Source organism: Myxine glutinosa, chromosome 10 (assembly GCF_964187855.1).
Source record: "Myxine glutinosa chromosome 10, kmMyxGlut1.1, whole genome shotgun sequence".
Classification (NCBI taxonomy): domain Eukaryota; kingdom Metazoa; phylum Chordata; class Myxini; order Myxiniformes; family Myxinidae; genus Myxine; species Myxine glutinosa.
The window spans coordinates 126,566,170-126,588,491 of NC_136270.1; the positions used below are offsets into that span (position 1 = coordinate 126,566,170).

Genomic DNA, 22,322 nt, shown 5'->3' on the forward strand with positions numbered 1-22,322 from the left:
GGTGACAAGGACGAAATGATCAGATTTTGGTGACAATCCGGATCCGGTTTAGGACAAGAACAAGCCGATTAGATATTGGTTCAGGTCCGAATCCAGATCCGGTGTATTAGTGGGATGCAAAACATAAACTGTTCAATCTGGCGGAGGTGTGTGCTCTACCGAGTGTCATTCTATTTATTAATGTATTGAAATGTGGATGCATGGGGAGAAGTGTTTACCCCCCGAGGTATTTGTTTTAATCATTAATGTAAATACTGTCATGTCTGCGTATGTACTTTGTGGATTCGTATGCGTGGGTCCATTGATGAAGGATGTAGAGTAGAATGCCACAGGTCCCTCCGATCTCTTCACCATCTTTTTAGCTCACCTGGAACGAAGTTCAGGGGAGCTTATGCGATGGGGGCGTCGTCCGTCCGTAAACACTTGAAACTTCTTCTCCGAAACCGCTGATGGGATTGTGACCAAATTTGGCACAAATGATATTTGTTTTGTGGCGACAAAAGTTTGTTCATGGTATTAAAAAAAATAGGGGTCTAAGGGGGTCTAGCGGGGGTCAAAGTGAATCCAGGTTTGACCTCCCTAAATAGGAATTTGCTTTTTTCTCTGAAACTACACAAACTATTTCGATGAAAGTTGATCACAACCTTCATCACCCGTGAGGTACCAATGTTTGTTCACAACATAAAAAAAATAAAAATAAAATAAAATATATATGGGGCCGTGAGGGGACTACTGGGGGCTTGCCTCCCAAAATAGGTATTTGCTTTTTTCTCAGAATCTACAAACAATTTCAATGAAACTTCATGTTCTCACATGTTTTAAATTGTCATTGTTGGTCAAATTTTGTGCTGATGCACTTGCGAGTCTTTTTTGGCAGGAAGGTCACAATATTACATCATTATACATACATGGATGAAGTTTGATTTAAATTCCTTCAGCTGTTCTCATCACATTTTTACACCAAAATCGAATCCGTTCATCTTTGCATCATAATATATATATATATACTTCTACCAAGTTTAATCAAAATCCCATTATTAGTTTACAAGCTCGCATGGTCACAGAATTTTTCCGACAAATATATATATATATATATATATATATATATATATTGCTACGGTTTTGAGATTGGCTCATATTGATCATTAAAGGTTAAAGGGTTGCCCCCCATAGTTAGTCCACGAGCAACACGTAGGCCACCTGAGAGTATTAGTTATGTCATAGTATGTATGTGTTGGGCTAGCGGCTAGGGTGCCGGCTTAGGATCCTAGGATCCTGGGTTCGAATCTCGGTCGATTGCCGAATTAATGCCAGGGGGGTTGACTCAGCCTGTCATCCTTCCGAGGTCGGCTAATTGAGTACCAGTTCACTGGTAATTCCCTGTTTGTCGTTGAAGGCGGCAAAAAGGGTTGGCGTCAGGAAGGGCATCCGGCCGTAAAACATTGCTTCAAAAAGGGGACCAAAAAAAACAACAACTACCACGGTCCCCGAAAAGGCCAACCCCCGCTTTGTGGGGAAAAATGGCCTCTAAACGGTGGATTTATAGTATGTATGTGTGAGTATACGCCATTTCCCCTAATAATATCTGCGTTGTGTAAAGACATGAGTTTAGGTCCCTTCATTTTGTGTCCACCCTCCAAATCCACCTCTATGGGCATAATTGATCCCACGCGCCATTTGTCTGATCCCTCAGTTTGTTACACTTTGGCTACCCGCAGCATTTATTACGCTTTGGCTGCCAGCAGCGTTTGCTGCCCTTTGCTCGCTCACTAGTCGAGTAACACGAGGTAGGCCTGAGAAGGAGGAGCGCGGGGTCGGGCTGGGGCGGCGTCAAGGCAGCGCGTCAGAGGCGATGACGGTAGGGCCACCAGCCAACCAGGGCTTTAAGGGCATGGTGTGACAGGGCTTGGTAATGCACGTCTGGTAAGTGCTAGAAGGTTCGCAGGGTGTGCCTATAAAAGTCTTTGCACAAAGCCCTTGCAGAGGACTCGTTGGGAAAGGGCGTGATAAAAGGACTCGGTCAGGACTCGCAGCGCACTTGTTACAAAGAGAGAGCACGAGAGGGCACGCGAGAGGACTGTGAAGAACGTGACTCGCAGCGCTCGCTTTGGAGGCATTGCGCTATATCTCAGTATTACGTACGCGCCGAAGGAAAGGCAGCCAGACGCGCCGGTGGCGAATATCGCCTACTCAGCCACGCGAGTGAACCCGGTAATAACGCGAGTGATAACTGCCAACCGCCAGAGCCCAGACCCTACCGTTCGCCCCGTATTATCCCGTGTGCGCCAAACGACACGCGGAGAGCTCCTTCCCCTCTACTTACCATCTGCCAGGGACGAACCGGAGGCCGGAGGGAGCTGCACGAGAGCCATCCCTGGACGTGGTGAACATCATCCTGCAGCTGCAAACCCCGTGTGTCTGTGTGTGAGATGGGCCCGTTTGTCCTGGGGATTAAGTTAAGACTGTTCTTAAGGCTGCACTGTGTCCTCTTTTCTGGAATCATTGTAAATAAATCCTGTTATTCCTTTCTTCCCAATTCGACCGCCTTTGTGATTTCTCCATTGGCTAATCGTGGTACGATCGAGATCGCTAGAACCGGGGTCACCAACTACACGGCACGGATTGCGTGTACGCACCGCTCAGCGTCAACACGCGTGATTCGTGCGGGGCTTATTTCCTCGTTTCTGGGCAGCGCGAGTAATTAGGTAATAGTGATTCTTCTCCTACGACCCTATTTCGCGCTGTCCGGGAAGGACGTCACAAGTCCCGGGTCCCGTCGGCCAGTCAAAGACAAGGGGACTAATCCCCCCTTGGTAAGGGGAGAAGGCCGGCGGCGAGATCCGCAACTATATATATATATATATATATATATATATAGGTAGGTAGTGGACAAACAAATGGAAACACCAAGGTAAAGTCATTTAATAGGGCGTTGGTCCACCACGTACGGTATGTGCTGTGGCATAGATTCCACCAAAGTCTGGAATTCTGCAGGAGGGATGCGGCACCATTTTTCCACGAGAAAGTCAACTCACTTGTTTGATGTAGGTGGAAAGTGCTGTCTCCAGCATCATTCCAAAATATCCCATAAATGGTTGATTGGGTTCAGTCAGATCTGGTGACTGAAAAGGCCATGGCATGGATAACATCAAAGCATCGGACGACCACGTGCTCTGTGGATGGGCGCATTGGTGGGTCTCCTCTTCCGGACATGCTAGCCATAATTAGAGGCAAACAGGCCTGTGCAGCATTTTTAGACATGACCCTAAGCATGCTGGGATGTCATTTACTTAATTAACACATGGGTCACACCTGTGTGGAAGCTGTTGCTTTATGTCCTGCATTTACCCAGGTTTGCATTTTTTTTGTTGTCCATTACCTGTACCTTGACTAAGCTCGACTTGGAACGCTGGGTCGATTCAGACTTCCAATCCATATGGTATCGTGACATCAGGCACATGATCCAGCAGGGAAGACCCCAAAACGGTCGACCTTACGGTCATATAGCGACTGCCCAATGGAATCACAAGCTATTCTATATGTTCCTTGGATTCATAAATTGTATGATTTTAATGGGAAGCCAAAAGCAAACAAACAATGTGGAAACGGTGAATGCTAAACCATGAACCAATACATTCCACATTTCTGTACCACCTTCAGTCGAACGTCAGACATGGACAGCAGGTTCGTGAATGACTTGAAAAAAAAAAAAAGGTACCCCGTCTGAATTGTTCTATCCCCAGTCAATGGTGAATCTGCAAATGTCACGGTTAAAAAGTAGAAACCCTCACGTCATTTCCTCATTCATATTTAACCTCAATATCTCTATTTTCATTCCAAACAGCATCATTCCAATCATACATTAATAACATAACAAAATACTGTGTTAAATCAGGATTGTATTGAGATATCAAACAAGCCCATTGTCGTCATCTGTTCACTTCCGGATTCGGAGAAGGTCCGTAGCGAGTCAGTTTCAAAAATCATAATTTTATTGAGGAACTTATGAAACCTCCTACCTACCTTACAACAGCCGCTGGGACCCCAAAATGTTCCACACAGGGTTTGGCAGGGCGAGCCCCAAAACTGAGGGAGTAGTTTGGGGATGGACAGACACTCCTGTTTTATAATATAGATTTTATATGAACAGGAGCTAGATAAAACAGTTAATTTATATCTTGCCTCTGCTTTATTTAAAAATAAATTACAGTTGGAGATAGCTGAATGAAAATCAAATTATCTCATGTTTCAGAAATGTTCTTGTACTGGTGTAGCTATTTTGGCTGAAGAGAGGCCGTGGGTTCAGCTGACACGTGATGGGGTATTTGTGTAAGCAGACTGACATTTTAAATCTTGATTCGTAGAAAAATTATTTTGAAATTTTAACAAAGGGTGCTGCCCCAGGGAAGGATAGAGAGCAAGCTTTTCTTTACACAAATACAAGATGTCTCATGGAATTCCAAGACCAAGCCTTAAGGCAAGAATCAGGGCCACAGGCCCTCATGGATTAAAGTCCACATCACATGCACTGATGAACTGTATCCAAGTGCAAGTAAAAGGCATTCCCAGTAAATAAGCGGTGGATGTGTGAAGTAACAAGAATGACCGCACTGTGGTCACAACCTGCGACATCATAACCCCCCTACCTCCCCACCCCAACCCCTCCTGCTGGAGTGGTAAAGGAAAGTTGTATCATATACGTGTATGGTATCTCGTATCTGAAAAACAAACTAAAAAAAAAACCATTTGAAGCCATTTTTCCCCGCAAAGCAGGGGTTGGCCTTTTTTTTGGCACCTTGGTCCCCTTTTTTGGAGCAATGTTTTATGGCCGGATGCCCTTCCTACCACCAACCCTGTTAGTCACCTCTTGCGACACAGGGAATTACCAGTGAACTGGTACTCAATTTGCCGACCTCGGAAGGATGACAGGCTGAGTCGACCCCCCTGGTGTTAATTCAGCGATCGACCGGGATTCGAACCCAGGATCCCAAGCCGGCACCCTAACCGCTAAGCCAGCACCAGGCTTCATTAATGCACATTTATGGTTAACCACTTTTCTGAAAAATTGGCAATTCACTTTCAGCCCCGCAATTTCTCCATGAGGTCGGTCCACTGTATTGGTTTCCTCGCCACTCTTAAATCGACTTCCAATTACTAACAATGTTAACACTTGAATTTGAATGAATGAATGAATGAATGATCGTTTTAAGGCCATTTTCCCCGCTAGAGCGGGGGTTAGCCTTGCGGGCCCCATGACAATCATGGTTCCCTGTTTGAGGCAATGTTTTTATGGCCGGATGCCCTTCCTGACGCCAACCCTTGGTCACGCTCTTACGATGCGCAGGGATACGGTGTACCTATTCTAAACCAGGGTACACATCAGGATCATTCATCCCAGCAAGCTGGTACTCAATTTGCCGACCTCGGAAGGATGACAGGCTGAGTCAACCCCCCTGGCATTAATTCAGCGATCGACCGGGATTCGAACCCAGGATCCTAGGATCCCAAGCCGGCACCCTAACTGCTAACCGGTCGCAACTTGAATTTGTAGGAGTAAAATCGCTTTCCTCTCCTCCTTCTGAAAATGTAACGTTGTAAGATTTACGTTCTAGGTGGTGTATAAATACAACATAGTACCACAAGCTACAATATTCCCCCAATTTATTTTACGTCGTTTTAATGATGCAAGATGTGAATGCAAAAACGGACTATTACAGAGGTAAATGTAACACCACTGGAAACACCCCTCATTCCCAACCCTCCTGTGGAATAGGTAACAAATGACGCATGCGGACCACATCGTGAGTAACAAAGCTGATGGAAATCAGATAATGTTTAACACAAAGTTACCACAGGAACGGCTTGAGGGAGGCACGTACAGTGAGAGCTTGCATAGCCTAGATTAAACCTCACCAATAACTTTTATTCGACATAGGATTACATTTTTCAGGGTCCATCATCGTGAGTAGCACTCGATCCAAACAAAGCCAATGGAAATCTGACGCAACAAACTTAGGCAATGTATAATCAGCAGAGGCCTGCAGGCCTAATGTCTTAGGCCCACCAGAAAACCAAGATGGCGGCCATATAATTTTTTCTGGGTGCCATGGTGGGTGGAGTCGAGCAACAAATGTGGTTGGGGTCTGGCAGCTGTCCAACCAATGGGAGCACATATCAGCAATTCACCCCCAACAAGAATCACAACAACCATGCGGAGCTATTGTGCACCTGCGGCACGTCACAGGTAAAAATGCCAGGGTGCACATCCATTTGAGTTGTAGGTCGATTTAATTACTTCTCATTCACACTGAAATAATCCTTAACTCGTATTGCTCCAAGTTCTTACATCATTAATACAATAATAATTCATCAAATGTCCGTCTGTCTGTCTGTCTGTTCCCAGGTACTGCAAAAATGGCTGAACCGAGCACAAAAAAAATTTGGGCGGGTAATCCTGGGACGCCCTGGAGTAAAATAGGCTATATTGTTTTTCCAATTTCAGCTTTGGTCTCCAGCATTTTCAGGTTTGGACTCCCACCTAACGTTATCGCCCCGGGTGCCGCACAAACGGCTGCACCGGTCGCAACGATACACCTCCATGCCCGTGGGATTCCCACGGGTGACCCCACTAGTTAATACAATTCATTGGACCTTTCAGGCACATTTGATTTTGACCAATACGTCAGTAACACAGTTATCACGTGGTACACAAGTGAAAATGCTTCTGCAGGTTAACCGTGTAACACGCGATAAGTACGTTCCCACAAATTATGGAATTGGATGCTGCACTCGCGCAAACAACTTCCTATTGCTACTGCTCAGCTCTACACCGCCGAGTGTGTTATGGGGAGGCCCAACCATCCTGGCTCGGCCACAAATTACAATTCAAAAGGATCACACTTACCTTACGCGGTGACCGGAATGCCGCCATCGGGGTCTTCAGCCATTTGCAGTTCGAGCACGAAGTCTCTTCTCACATCCAGACATCCAGGGCACAGGAAAGTTGTCCATCAATTGTCGAATCACAAATATTCGCTTTATCCCCAGAGCCTGAGTTCAGATTAACTTCCAATAAAACCTTCAGTCTGTACAAATGACCGATACCTGGCAATTCAAAATATATATATATATATATATTTTTAATCCAAATGGAATCGTATGAAGAAGTTGCAGATGGTCGGATGTTTTTGGAAGAGGCGAACAATCGTTTTGCTATTTGGATAATATGTATATACCGATAGCTTTTATTCTCACGAGTACACAACTTGTTTGTCGTCGCCATTTCAGAAGCACGTTTCCAATCAAATGTTTTATGTAAATGTCACAGTAAACATCTCTTATCCGATACCATGAAAAACCATATTCGTACAGAGTTTCAAAGTCCATGCTCACATTCGAGCACGGCATAGGTATTGATTGCTATTCTGCACAAGGAACGTGACAAAGTTTGGGGGAGGTGATGAGGACCATGGTCAGTGGTTGGGGTGGTGCGACGAGCGGCAGTTTGCTACATCCAAAATCTCAAAGAAAATAAATAAACAAAGCATTATATAAAAAAAATAACCACCTTTAGAGGCCATTTTTCCCCGCAAAGCGGGGGTTGGCCTTTTTCGGGAACCGTGGTTGTTGTTGTTTTTTTTTTTCGAACCGAAAAAGGGGACCGAAAAGCATTGATGGAGGTATATGAACCGTGCTGAGATACAGAGAGGAGACCACTTGGTGAAGGAGGGCCGCATACACCGCCTCGGTGGAAGATGGAATCCGCCATAAGAAGCGCACTGTGCAAACCCAGGAGTGGCCGAGGCCTGCCCCATTCCACCAGCTAGTTCGCTCTACTCAAAGCAATCCGTACGAAGGAGGAACTGCCGAGGCCCACGTTTCAGGTGTTAACCTTTTGTCGGAGCAAAAACGGCCCAAGCGTCGGCTTCACCTCTTGGTTCCCACGACGGTTAGCATACCTCAGTTGACGTCCTGTCAATTTCAACAATTATTGTTCCGTGTCGCCAGACAGGTGTGGCACTGGGGTTCACAACTAAGACTTTATAAGCCGGGTCTTCACGATCCAAAAATCAGACAATCAGCAGCTTTCATGAGAATGTTACCCAAAATGCATTGCGGAAAATGTTTTTACTATAAAAACACCATGCCACAAAGCATCGCTCAGAATTACAACGGCTCGTACGTCGTTTTCACCAGGCGATGCGAATGATGCATCATCACAATTCGGTGTGGAGTATCACATTACTCTGCACATTTAAACATTACACAAAGGCCGCTCGCCGTAGCAAGCACCTGCATAGCGCATAATTCTTAAGAGCATACATGTAAAAAAAGAACTCCTGCAGAGACGTGTATAAAAGGTGTTTAAATAACTCGAGCACATCGGAGCTCGCCTCGCCGTTTCACCGTACGGCTTGCCTTGGTGCCGAGCTGGACGCCGAAGTCTCGAGTTCTGAGGCATTCCGCACGGCCTCGTACAACCGGTGTCGCGGGTTTCTTGCCAACTTCGCAGAAATTAACCTTCCCCGTTTCAAACTTACTCACATCGACAAACTGTCTGCTCGACAAAACAAAAAACAGCTTTGGTTGTCCATAGCAATAGGATGAGGTGCCCTCGTCGTCGACGCAAGCTGGCACGGAGCGTCAGACGATCTCCATTTCGCGCTCGATCCCCACGTACTTCAGCGCGTCCGCCTGACTGTACCTGCAGCACGTCGTGGTGATGGCGATAGGAAGTAGCGATGAAGACAAGAAAGGTCACATTAGTGCACAGCTTCAGCACAAACATTGCTCTTTTTACAATAACTACGTCAGGGTTCCTTTGCCTTCGCTACGGGCCTGTCCTGCCCGCGCTACATCGTCCTCGATCGTTGACGCGGCCTTGCCGGCTGGTTGCACAAAAGTATTTCGAAAAGGTCAGCGAAGGCTAGCGCGGCTACTCGGCCGGGTAATTGATGCCCTATCGGAGTACAACGATCGACCGGAAGCATCGGATGTATCGGCACAATGCACGTCACATGGCCGAGTTCATCACACACAAGGTTACACCTACCTGTAGTCAAAGAACAACTCCTCTCCGGTCTGAATGGCCCTTTTGGCAAATATACCAATACGATGGTCACCATTTACCATCATGACTGAAAATAAACGGCACACGACAGGAAGTTAGTCCATATACAGTACATGATATTGATAAGTAATTTCTTCTTTAAACCAACAAACTTGTACAAGAATAAGTATGTCGTTAAACTCAAATTTACCATCAAGCATAGTACAGTACAATGCTGTTTCATGAGTAACACTTTTATTAGCTGCTAGTTTTTACTAATTTTATTAGCTAATTTGCAGCTAAATATTAGCTGCTAAGTTTATTAGCTGCTGCTTGCGGTGTTGCCTGGGAAATTCAATGAGCTATGTATTTAAATATTTCCTGCATGACAAATTGGGGAATGTTTGCCTCATGGTTTTGTATGAATTACCAATCTTGATCTTGCAAAATGCATGAGGACTTGTATCAAAATGCTTCACCTTCGAAGGGTACCCAGCATTCTGCCCCGTAGGCCGCTTGTCGTAATGTCATCACAACAGACGGGGAGGATTACAGGTGGGGTAGTATGAACACAGTGTTATAATAAATCCGGTGGCGCAACGCACCCTAAATGATCCTTTTCAGAGCTATCTCTCAGCGCAAGTGAAGCCACCAGAAGTGCTCTTGCAGGCATCTTACCACGTTGACCTTCACCACGTGGTAGATTAAAGTTATAAAAAAAAAAGAAAAAAGCAATGGACGGGAGGATTAGAGGTGGGTAAAAACGTACCAAGGGAATACACAGTTCCCGTTATTAGCTTGTTTTCATATGACCTCAACATACGATCTTCACAACACATATTACTTGATCTCTCCTAGGGAAAAAACCCAGGCAGTGGAGACCGTAATGGCACAAGAACCAATCGAGGCCTGAAGGCAAATTCTCTGGGGTCAATTATTTTATCCATTGAACATAGCCCTCGACCTTCCTCTGGATGAAAGAGGAGACCATGCACAGTTTTGGTAGCAGTTGTTCTTGCAGGATCTGAATGCACAACAAACAAACTTTCTTTATATATTAGATAGGAGATCGATCAAATAATCACTCAAATTGGCACAAGTATGTTAGAATATGCGTGCCAGGTCAATGGCATGGAAGAATGTCTGTCTCGTACATTGGATTGTACCAAATTGTCCCAAAACCAATATAGAGGCCAACGATGGTGGTGTTGTATGTAGTGCATTATAAACCGGCATGGCCTCGTTAATTAACGTTTTTAATTCCTCAAAGTCCCACGTTTTTAGTCATTTTTATTTCTTTCTTCTTTCCTTTTTTTATTCAGAAGCAAACTGTCAAAATCTATCCAGGAAATACATTGGGTATTGGTACGTGTGTGTCGGTGATTAAACGCACACCTTTGGTGAGTCTGATTAAAGACACAACAACTTTTATTTATTATCGATTTATTAAGTACTTATTTATTTTATTTCTCATCTGGGCAATATATCAGGCACCTTTTGAGCTAGGAAGCTCATATTTGGACACGACAGTGACCAAGTGATGTGGTTATAAAGGATATTTTTGATTTATTGATTAATCAATGAAATATTTGATTAATTACATAAGTCATTTTCAAAAAGTTACAGATTCGGATTTACTTTATTATTACCCTTTCGTGAGCAGGCTGTTGGTGCTCCTATGGTTGGCAGCGAGTGCCCCGAAAGAAGTGACGGAAAGAGTAGCAATTCTATTTGTGGGAAAATTGCATGCTTGGTCAGGGTCACCGAGATATCTCAGATGGCAGAGCCCTGGTACGGTTCACCAAGGGGTTTGATTCCTGGTGTGGGCATGTAATTCTCCCACGTACGTCAATTAATTATTTTTGACTTTTTAGATTTAAACAGATCACTGGGGATAGGTTGAGAACAGCATTAGCTTATTAGAGTGAAACAGGTATTGTTGGGGTTAGGTTAAGAACTTTAAGAACCAAAATTATGCGACAAACCAAAATCGAATCGGCTTGTTTTTAATCACCTAACCAACTCATTCACCAAGTTTTGTCAAAACTCGTCCACAACTTTTTGAAATATAGTGCTATGTATCGTTGTTGTCCCCATCTCTCAATGGTGAAGAATCGCATAAAAAAAAATCTTGAATCCGGATTCAGACCTTCACAAAGATCAAATCAATTTGTCCTCGTCACGTACCCAGTCTGTCCACCAAGTTTCGTCCGAATCCGTCCATTACTTCTTTAGATATCGTGCTATATATATCGTTTATAGCCCTATCACTCAATGGTGAAGAATCATTTTTAAAATTCTCGTATCCAGATCCGGATCTTCACCAAAATATACTCATTTCATCCTTGTCACACATCCAACCTGCCCACCAAATTTCGGCCGAATCCATCCCCAGCTTTTTGAGATATCCTGTTCACAGGCAGACAGGGGTGAAAACATAACCTCCGTCCATCTTCGGTGGTGGAGGTAATAGTAGGAGACAGTTGCACATTATAGCTCAAGTACAGCATGACCGATAGCACAAGTTTCCTCTTGGAACACCAGAAACACTGCTTAACAGTTCCACCACCAAGATGGGACATCCCAACTTCACCTTTGGCATAACAGTTGGGGCTCACGGAGTGATTGGCAAAGCGGATCTTGTTCCCCTTTCGAGTGGCATCCACGACAAAATCTGCAGCACACGTTTCCCAAAAACTCATCATATGTGTAAGCATGGCTGAGCTGTGTTTTTCTCAATTATGTCATGCAAGCTAAGGATTTTGGAATACATGTTAATAAACCGTTAAGATTCATGTGACACTTATAATAGCACGAGACAAGTCTTTGTGTCCATGTCCATTCCTTCCTTCTCCATTTCCTGGCTATGGAATCGCCCAACTGAGTCTATCTTGTGTGTTCTTCCTTCCAAATATATGAAGACGATCGTTCAACCATTCTGTGTTATACCCCTGTCCCTCTCAACAATCTGTTACTCTTGCTGACTTGAGGTCTGCTTTTCCTTATTGAAGTTTAGTGAATAGCATGAATACATTTGTCTATCTATACTACATTAATCTGTTACTACTCTGGAGGGGATTCTTTCAGCTGCCCTTTGTTGTCCAGCTCTTCCATGACCTGTTTAAAAAAAAAAAATATTTGTATACTTAGTCGAGGCTCGTATCAAACCTTACAAATAGAACATATAATAAAGGGAGCATGAGACAAGAGAGGGAGAGAGAGGGACGTGCAAGAACAGTAGGGAACAGGGACATTGGGAGATCTGTGGAAGGGATTTCAACCAAACTTGGTACAAGTATCGATTGTGATGCAAAGCTGAATTGATTCAATTTGGGGTTCAACAATTCAAAAGTCATGTGCCGATCATAACTCTAGTTGGAAACATCAGATGTATCCTCCCTTCTACTTTTCTCTCTTGCCCCCTCTCATGTACCACCTTTTAGAGGCCATCTTACCCGCAGAGCAGGGGTTGGCCTTTCGGGCACCGCGTGGTCCCCTTTTTGAAGCAATGTTTTATGGCCGGATGCCCTTCCTGCCGCCAATCCTGTTAGTCGCCTCTTGCGACACACAGGAAATTACCAGTGAACTGGTACTCAATTTGCCGACCTCGGAGGGATGACAGGCTGAGTCCACCCCCCTGGCGTTAATTCAGTGATCGATCGGGATTCAAACCCAGGATCCTAGCATCCCAAGCCGGCACCCGAACCGCTAAGCCAACACCAGGCCCTCTCGCATGTGACCTATTATTTTTTATTGGAACCTTTGAGATCAAAAGTGGATTGACAAACAACACGGACAGAGGCATATCCAGACACACTTGCGTAAAATTATATATTTTTTCATTATCATTAATGTAAAAGCACAACAATTTTCATCTCGTAATGTCCTGGCTATTTATGGGAAAGTACTTTACAGTATGCACATCTCTGTATCCCTTATTATTCATGCAATGTAAGAGCAAGCCACTGCGTTGTGCTTCGATATATTAAACAAAATTGATATTATTACAAGCAGCAGCATTGAACCCGTCGTTCCACTGACGGTAGTAGAACATAACTTGTACTGTGCACGTTACAGTTCAGTAATACAGTTTATTCAGTCCATATTTACAATTTTTATCCTAGAAACATGTTTACGGTTAACTCGGCGTTAATCTTCGTAATGCACACACTTATTCGCCCAAAAAAAAAAAATTACGAATTTGTTTTATGTTCCCAGGGATCAGGCGTTACATCGTTTTTGATTGCATTTTTGGAAGTTGCAAAATGCAATTCTCATTGATGCAATAATTGCAAAAAATGCAAAAACACTCCGCCGTGAAGGCCCAGCCTAGCGCTAGATATAATGCCGTAATAACGTCCCACATGTAACATGGTGTTACTACACCGCCACCTTACTAAATCCGTCATCCTGATCGCGTCGTCATCCGTCGCCTACGGACATTAGATAATCAAGTAGTCAGGTATATGGGTTGTGTTGTTGCCGACCGACAGATATATGTCTACAACGATGACATTTTACAGCTAAAAATCAACATCAGTGTTTCATGTTAAAACGACAGCTTGAAAAGCAGGTGAAAGAGACTCACCATTGTTGAGGTTGAAGAGGAAGCTGCACATGTACTTGTCATACACTTTGCCTCGTCGATCCGCTTCATCTTGTGAAATTATCTGGAAACGGCTTGTTCAGTTGAATGTCAGATGTGTTGAGTACAATACCAGTTTAATGGCTCATTGCTAAATATGTTAAGGTAATACCTATAATCGCATGCATTTACCATGCGAGTTCGCCTTGAGCAGCATATTAACACAAACATCTGATGGAAAATGGTGTACATTTAATTAATTTATCCCTTAGCAAACCTCCTATAAATAGGTGCTTCAGATAGTCTAAGAACCTTGGCCTCTATTTAAGGAATCACGCATGCTGGTGGATCTTGAGTGAGAGAGGGCATTAAAAACAGAGCTGCCGCAGTGCAGGAGTGGCAGTTCACTCAAGCTGACTGGCAGGGACTGCAAGCTGTCCTCATGTCAACACGAGTCCTTCATTTCTGATATTAATACTGCTTGGGAATCCTTCCACACAAGCTTGCTTTTCCTTATGTACAGATTTATAACAACTCGTCTGCAGTAATCACACCTATCCTCTTTGTTGTGTATTTCCCCCAGTGTGTAACGTTTGTCAAGTGGATGGTTAAGGTAAACGGTTAAGCCGAACAGGTTCTCATGGGTGCGGGGGAATCCTAACTGTATAATATGAATCTGATTGTTATAGCACAGTACTGTACATTGATCTTGTTGATGTGTTTTTATCTCCTCCAATCTCCCCTCCCCATTTATTAAATCTAATTGCTTAAATTAACTTGTGTCGGCCGATTGATTATTTGGCTAATAATCCCAGCGTGGTTAAAAAGCGTGGTTAAAAAGATCGTGGGAAATTGGTGTCATTACCTCATAGGGGGCTTTATAAAACTGCTGCCGGATCACCTAAGCTACCGATCGGGCTTCCATCCCGTTTCGAAGGGCGATCCGGACAGAGCGTCACATTCTTGTTAGAGCTATCTGTACGCCAAAAACCGAAGTAAAGATCAATTCGGCTTTCCCGGTGGACGGCAAATGGTCTCTTGCGACGATCCGTCACTAAATTGGTGATCGTGTGGGTGGGTGGAGGATTTGACCTCGAGTCCACCCTTGGTCAACTGTAAGACAGGTTAATTCAGGATTGGGACACTGGTCCAAATCCAGTGACCATAATACATAGGTCTATTCATTAATACTAATTATATTAACAACAATAATAACTAGCCGAAACCCGTGGAACATCCACGGAAGGGAGGATGTGGTGTATGGATAGAGTGTACCATTATGGATGGCATAGGGGAGCGCTCATGGGATCTTCTTCTTCCGTTAAGCTCCAATTTTTTCTCTTTAAGTTAAGTCCAATCAGTCCTCTCTGCTCGAAGTGCTCAGGCCATGCCTTCCCGCTCTCATACTTTTATTTCCGATCGGGGTAGAAAGAGATTGACATATCGTTCGTCTGTTTTCAGCTCGTTATCTTTAAGCTTCCTTACGTCTCGCCACCTGCTACACCTCTCTGAGTTACGAGGATTTATGCAACGCACCCCGAGTATCGCAACGTCACTCCATTTAACTTTATTAAAATGACGATGAAGACGTTTCCATATATATCCGAATTTAAAATGTTCAAAGGAATAAAAATACCATTTGGTTCACACCACTCGACTGTCCAATCAGCGGACGGCTCGCTTCGCCTTCGCCCAGCAGACGCCAATACGATGGCGTCGTAAGACGGCGTCGTATCGGCAGTTAATCGGATGCTTTTGGGCCCCAACGTCGGCTAATTCAGATTTTTCGAGTATGGCTGTACGTGATAAACAAAGAGCGCGGTTCGTAGATCGTAAATCCATTAGTGCCGTGGGCATCGGGTCACTGGGTGCGGCGTAAAAGGGACAACAAAGTCGAGTCCTTACGGTATTATTATATAGATAGGAGTATAATTTGGCAATTAAACTATTATTTTGGCAAATAATAAGAGTAATAATAACAAACATACATATAACCAACCTACTCTCCCCGTCAGACTCCCCCATTCCCCGAGCCCAAGCACATCTGGGCTTAGGGAAAGTAAAGTTAATGATCAAGCAGTACACAGCAGGCAGGTACAGTATGCCACAAAGCCGTGAAGGCCAATGAAAATTTGGCCCAATGGACCAAGTAGTTCATAAAATGAACAGGCCCACTAGTTCATAAAATATCCTGGACCCTGGTAATAAATACAAATGTTTGTAAAATATCCTGGATCCTGGTAATAAATACAAATATTTATAAAATATTGTTATGGTTTTTAGAACCTTCACTAGTAAATTTGAGTAAATGTTTCCCTTATAAATGATCCCCTGTAAATATCCCCATCATTTGGCTTATTAAAGATCGCACCCTAGTTAGTCCATGTACAACACGTAGAGAACCATAGGACCTCTCCGTAGTTATTTCATTATTATGTGTTTCAGTAAAGGATCTGTTCCCAATAGTTGAATCTGCGTTGCATTAATCAAATAAGATAGGCCCCTTTCAATTTCCCCAATCGTCTCACCCGCTCTTCAAAGTAGCAGTAGGGCACCGTTCGCTGCTCCTTGCCTTGATTCGGTTGTTGGCCCCAAACCGCCATTAAACACGCGGTCTCCAGCCGAGGAAGAAGGGGGCGGAACCACAAGAACAAGGTGTGGCACGTCAACTCGTCATCAGAGGTGGAGCCAGCGAGCTCTTGCCGGCCAACCAGCGCCGAGGTGAGCCGACCAGTAGGCGTGTCATCGGAGCCGGCGGCTTGATTTCTACACGAACAATAAAAGCGGCTGCGAGGGACTGCTTCAGGAGATGAGTGAGAGGGATGAGTGCATCAAGAGATCAAAGAGAGGAGAGCTGAGTGCGAAGGATCGTGAGGCAGAAGAGTGGGTCCGCTGACATTACGCCATCTATTCACGTTGTCAGCCCGCGTGAAACGAATACGTGCAGCTGCCGCCGGGTTTCGCCTCGAGCCCGGAGCGTGGACTGGAGCCAACCTCGACGCTGCGCGCCGGCCCGGACCTTCCTACCCTGTCACCTGCCTGGACCTTCTTCTCCTTCCAGCCATTCCTTCCTGCCATTCCCTGTCGTGTGAGTCTGTTTATTTGTCCGGGGTTATAATATAAGACTGTTTAAGGCTGCCCTGTGTATCTTCTTCTTCTTCTTCACTGTACATTCCCTTTCGTTTCTTCTTTGGTTTTGGTTTTGTATATAATTAATAAATTACACCTGTTCCTTCTTATTCTTTGGGTTTTCCTCATCCGGTCGCTTTAGTCCCTTCTTCCCATTGAGTACCTGTGGCACGATTCGGCCAACGTTCGGAGTCGGGTTAGTCCTTTGTTAATGGCTCGAGCTGCGGATTGCTAAACCGCTCGGCAATCTTCCATCTTATCCGCGGCTCGGGCGGGGCTCATTTCCTCGCTTACCGGAAGGCGCTGGTAATTAGGTCATAGGAATAATTGGCCTACTACCCTATTCAGCGCTGACCGGAAGTGACGTGATAGCTCCAGGACCGGCAGAGACGGCCAGCTTAACAGGACAAGGGGATTAACCCCCCCTTGCTAACGGGAGTGCCGTCCCCCGGATCCGCAACAATATCATGGATCCTGGTAATAAATACAAATATTTATAAAATATCCTGGATCCTGGTAATAAATACAAATATTTATAAAATATCATGGATCCTGGTAATAAATACAAATATTTATAAAATATCCTGGATCCTGGTAATAAATACAAATATTTATAAAATATCCTGGATCCTGGTAATAAATACAAATATTTATAAAATATCCTGGATCCTGGTAATAAATACAAATATTTATAAAATATCATGGATCCTGGTAATAAATACAATAATTTATTAAAATATCATGGATCCTGGTAATAAATACAAATATTTATAAAATATCATGGATCCTGGTAATAAATACAAATATTTATAAAATATCATGGATCCTGGTAATAAATACAATAATTTATAAAATATCATGGATCCTGGTAATAAATACAATAATTTATAAAATATCATGGATCCTGGTAATAAATACAATAATTTATAAAACATCATGGATCCTGGTAATAAATACAATAATTTATAAAATATCCTGGATCCTGGTAATAAATACAAATATTTATAAAATATCATGGATCCTGGTAATAAATACAATAATTTATAAAATATGGATCCTGGTAATAAATACAAATATTTATAAAATATCATGGGTCCTAGTAATAAATATAAATGTTTATAAAATATCCTGGATCCTGGTAATAAATACAAATATTTATAAAATATCATGGATCCTGGTAATAAATACAAATATTTATAAAATATCCTGGATCCTGGTAATAAATACAAATATTTATAAAATATCCTGGATCCTGGTAATAAATACAAATATTTATAAAATATCATGGATCCTGGTAATAAATACAAATATTTATAAAATATCATGGATCCTGGTAATAAATACAATAATTTATAAAATATCCTGGATCCTGGTAATAAATACAATAATTTATAAAATATCATGGATCCTGGTAATAAATACAATAATTTATAAAACATCATGGATCCTGGTAATAAATACAATAATTTATAAAATATCCTGGATCCTGGTAATAAATACAAATATTTATAAAATATCATGGATCCTGGTAATAAATACAATAATTTATAAAATATGGATCCTGGTAATAAATACAAATATTTATAAAATATCATGGGTCCTAGTAATAAATATAAATGTTTATAAAATATCCTGGATCCTGGTAATAAATACAAATATTTATAAAATATCATGGATCCTGGTAATAAATACAAATATTTATAAAATATCATGGATCCTGGTAATAAATACAAATATTTATAAAACATCCTGGATCCTGGTAATAAATACAAATGTTTATAAAATATCCTGGATCCTGGTAATAAATACAATAATTTATAAAATATCATGGATCCTGCTAATAAATACAATAATTTATAAAATATCATGGATCCTGGTAATAAATACGATAATTTATAAAATATCCTGGATCCTGGTAATAAATACAAATATTTATAAAATATCATGGATCCTGGTAATAAATACAATAATTTATAAAATATCATGGATCCTGGTAATAAATACAAATATTTATAAAATATCCTGGATCCTGGTAATAAATACAAATATTTATAAAATATCCTGGATCCTGGTAATAAATACAAATATTTATAAAATATCATGGATCCTGGAAATAAATACAAATATTTATAAAATATCCTGGATCCTGGTAATAAATACAAATGTTTATAAAATATCCTGGATCCTGGTAATAAATACAAATATTTATAAAATATCCTGGATCCTGGTAATAAATACAAATATTTATAAAATATCCTGGATCCTGGTAATAAATACAAATATTTATAAAATATCCTGGATCCTGGTAATAAATACAAATGTTTATAAAATATCCTGGATCCTGGTAATAAATACAAATATTTATAAAATATCCTGGATCCTGGTAATAAATACAAATATTTATAAAATATCCTGGATCCTGGTAATAAATAAATATTTATAAAATATCCTGGATCCTGGTAATAAATACAAATATTTATAAAATATCATGGATCCTGGTAATAAATACAATAATTTATAAAATATCCTGGATCCTGGTAATAAATACAAATATTTATAAAATATCATGGATCCTGGTAATAAATACAAATATTTATAAAATATCATGGATCCTGGTAATAAATACAATAATTTATAAAATATCCTGGATCCTGGTAATAAATACAATAAATTATAAAATATCATGGATCCTGGTAATAAATACAATAATTTATAAAAAATATCCTGGATCCTGGTAATAAATACAATAATTTATAAAATATCCTGGATCCTGGTAATAAATACAAATATTTATAAAATATCATGGATCCTGGTAATAAATACAAATATTTATAAAATATCATGGATCCTGGTAATAAATACAATAATTTATAAAATATCCTGGATCCTGGTAATAAATACAATAATTTATAAAATATCATGGATCCTGGTAATAAATACAATAATTTATAAAATATCCTGGATCCTGGTAATAAATACAAATATTTATAAAATATCATGGATCCTGGTAATAAATACAATAATTTATAAAATATCATGGATCCTGGTAATAAATACAAATGTTTATAAAATATCCTGGATCCTCGTAATAAATACAAATATTTATAAAATATCATGGATCCTGGTAATAAATACAAATATTTATAAAACATCATGGATCCTGGTAATAAATACAAATATTTATAAAACATCATGGATCCTGGTAATAAATACAAATGTTTATAAAATACCCTGGATCCTGGTAATAAATACAAATGTTTATAAAATATCATGGATCCTGGTAATAAATACAAATATTTATAAAATATCATGGATCCTGGTAATAAATACAAATGTTTATAAAATATCCTGGATCCTGGTAATAAATACAAATATTTATAAAATATCATGGATCCTGGTAATAAATACAATAATTTATAAAATATCATGGATCCTGGTAATAAATACAAATATTTATAAAATATCATGGATCCTGGTAATAAATACAAATATTTATAAAATATCATGGATCCTGGTAATAAATACAATAATTTATAAAATATCATGGATCCTGGTAATAAATACAAATGTTTATAAAATATCCTGGATCCTGGTAATAAATACAAATATTTATAAAATATCACGGATCCTGGTAATAAATACAAATGTTTATAAAATAACCTGGATCTTGGTAATAAATACAAATATTTATAAAATATCATGGATCCTGGTAATAAATACAAATATTTATAAAATATCATGGATCCTGGTAATAAATACAATAATTTATAAAATATCATGGATCCTGGTAATAAATACAAATGTTTATAAAATATCCTGGATCCTGGTAATAAATACAAATATTTATAAAATATCATGGATCCTGGTAATAAATACAAATATTTATAAAATATCATGGATCCTGGTAATAAATACAAATATTTATAAAATATCATGGATCCTGGTAATAAATACAAATATTTATAAAATATCACGGATCCTGGTAATAAATACAAATATTTATAAAATATCCTGGATCCTGGTAATAAATACAAATATTTATAAAATATCATGGATTCTGGTAATAAATACAAATGTTTATAAAATATCCTGGATCCTGGTAATAAATACAAATATTTATAAAATATCATGGATCCTGGTAATAAATACAAATATTTTATAAAATATCATGGATCCTGGTAATAAATACAAATATTTATAAAATATCATGGATCCTGGTAATAAATACAAATATTTATAAAATATCACGGATACTGGTAATAAATACAAATGTTTATAAAATAACCTGGATCTTGGTAATAAATACAAATATTTATAAAATATCATGGATCCTGGTAATAAATACAAATATTTATAAAATATCATGGAATCCTGGTAATAAATATAATAATTTATAAAATATCATGGATCCTGGTAATAAATACAAATATTTATAAAATATCATGGATCCTGGTAATAAATATAATAATTTATAAAATATCATGGATCCTGGTAATAAATACAAATATTTATAAAATATCATGGATCCTGGAAATAAATACAAATATTTATAAAATATCATGGATCCTGGAAATAAATACAAATATTTATAAAATATCCTGGATCCTGGGAAAAAATACTAATATTTATAAAATATCCTGGATCCTGGTAATAAATACAAATATATATAAAATATCATGGATCCTGGTAATAAATACAAATATTTGTAAAATATCATGGATCCTGGTAATAAATACAAATATTTGTAAAATATCATGGATCCTGGTAATAAATACAAATATTTATAAAATATCATGGATCCTGGCAATAAATACAATAATTTATAAAATATCCTGGATCCTGCTAATAAATACAATAATTTATAAAATATCCTGGATCCTGGTAATAAATACAATAGTTTATAAAATATCATGGATCCTGGTAATAAATACAATAATTTATAAAATATCATGGATCCTGGTAATAAATACAAATATTTATAAAATATCATGGATCCTGGTAATAAATACAAATGTATATAAAATATCCTAGATCCTGGTAATAAATACAAATGTTTATAAAATATCCTGGATCCTGGTAATAAATACAAAAATTTATAAAATATCATGGATCCTGGTAATAAATACAATAATTTATAAAATATCATGGATCCTGGTAATAAATACAAATGTTTATAAAATATCATGGATCCTGGTAATAAATACAAATGTTTATAAAATATCCTGGATCCTGGTAATAAATACAAATATTTATAAAATATCATGGATCCTGGTAATAAATACAAATGTTTACAAAATATCCTGGATCCTGGTAATAAATACAAATATTTATAAAATATCATGGATCCTGGTAATAAATACAAATGTTTATAAAATATCTTGGATCCTGGTAATAAATACAAATATTTATAAAATATCATGGATCCTGGTAATAAATACAAATATTTATATAATATCCTGGATCCTGGTAATAAATACAAATATTTATAAAATATCATGGATCCTGGTAATAAATACAAATGTTTACAAAATATCCTGGATCCTGGTAATAAATACAAAT

The 22,322-nt window shown here is 39.5% G+C and overlaps 1 protein-coding gene across 6 annotated transcripts in view; it reads right to left on the reverse strand.

Annotated features, from left to right (window-relative positions):
- Window positions 1-7,221: 7,221 nt before the first annotated feature.
- Window positions 7,222-22,322, reverse strand: part of EZH2 (enhancer of zeste 2 polycomb repressive complex 2 subunit) — a 142,124-nt gene continuing 127,023 nt past the window's right edge. For 5 of the 6 annotated variants that reach the window (XM_078786087.1, XM_078786086.1, XM_078786088.1 and 2 more), the window contains exons 16-19: window positions 13,638-13,719; window positions 11,643-11,723; window positions 9,053-9,137; window positions 7,222-8,704 (exon numbers count right to left, since the gene is read on the reverse strand). In XM_078786087.1, coding sequence (XP_078642213.1) covers window positions 8,644-8,704; window positions 9,053-9,137; window positions 11,643-11,723; window positions 13,638-13,719 — 309 coding nt within the window. In that variant the 3' untranslated portion in view covers window positions 7,222-8,643. Of the gene's footprint in view, window positions 8,705-9,052; window positions 9,138-11,642; window positions 11,724-13,637; window positions 13,730-22,322 lie in introns of all 6 variants that reach the window. The other variant, XR_013624812.1, reaches the window with a different exon arrangement.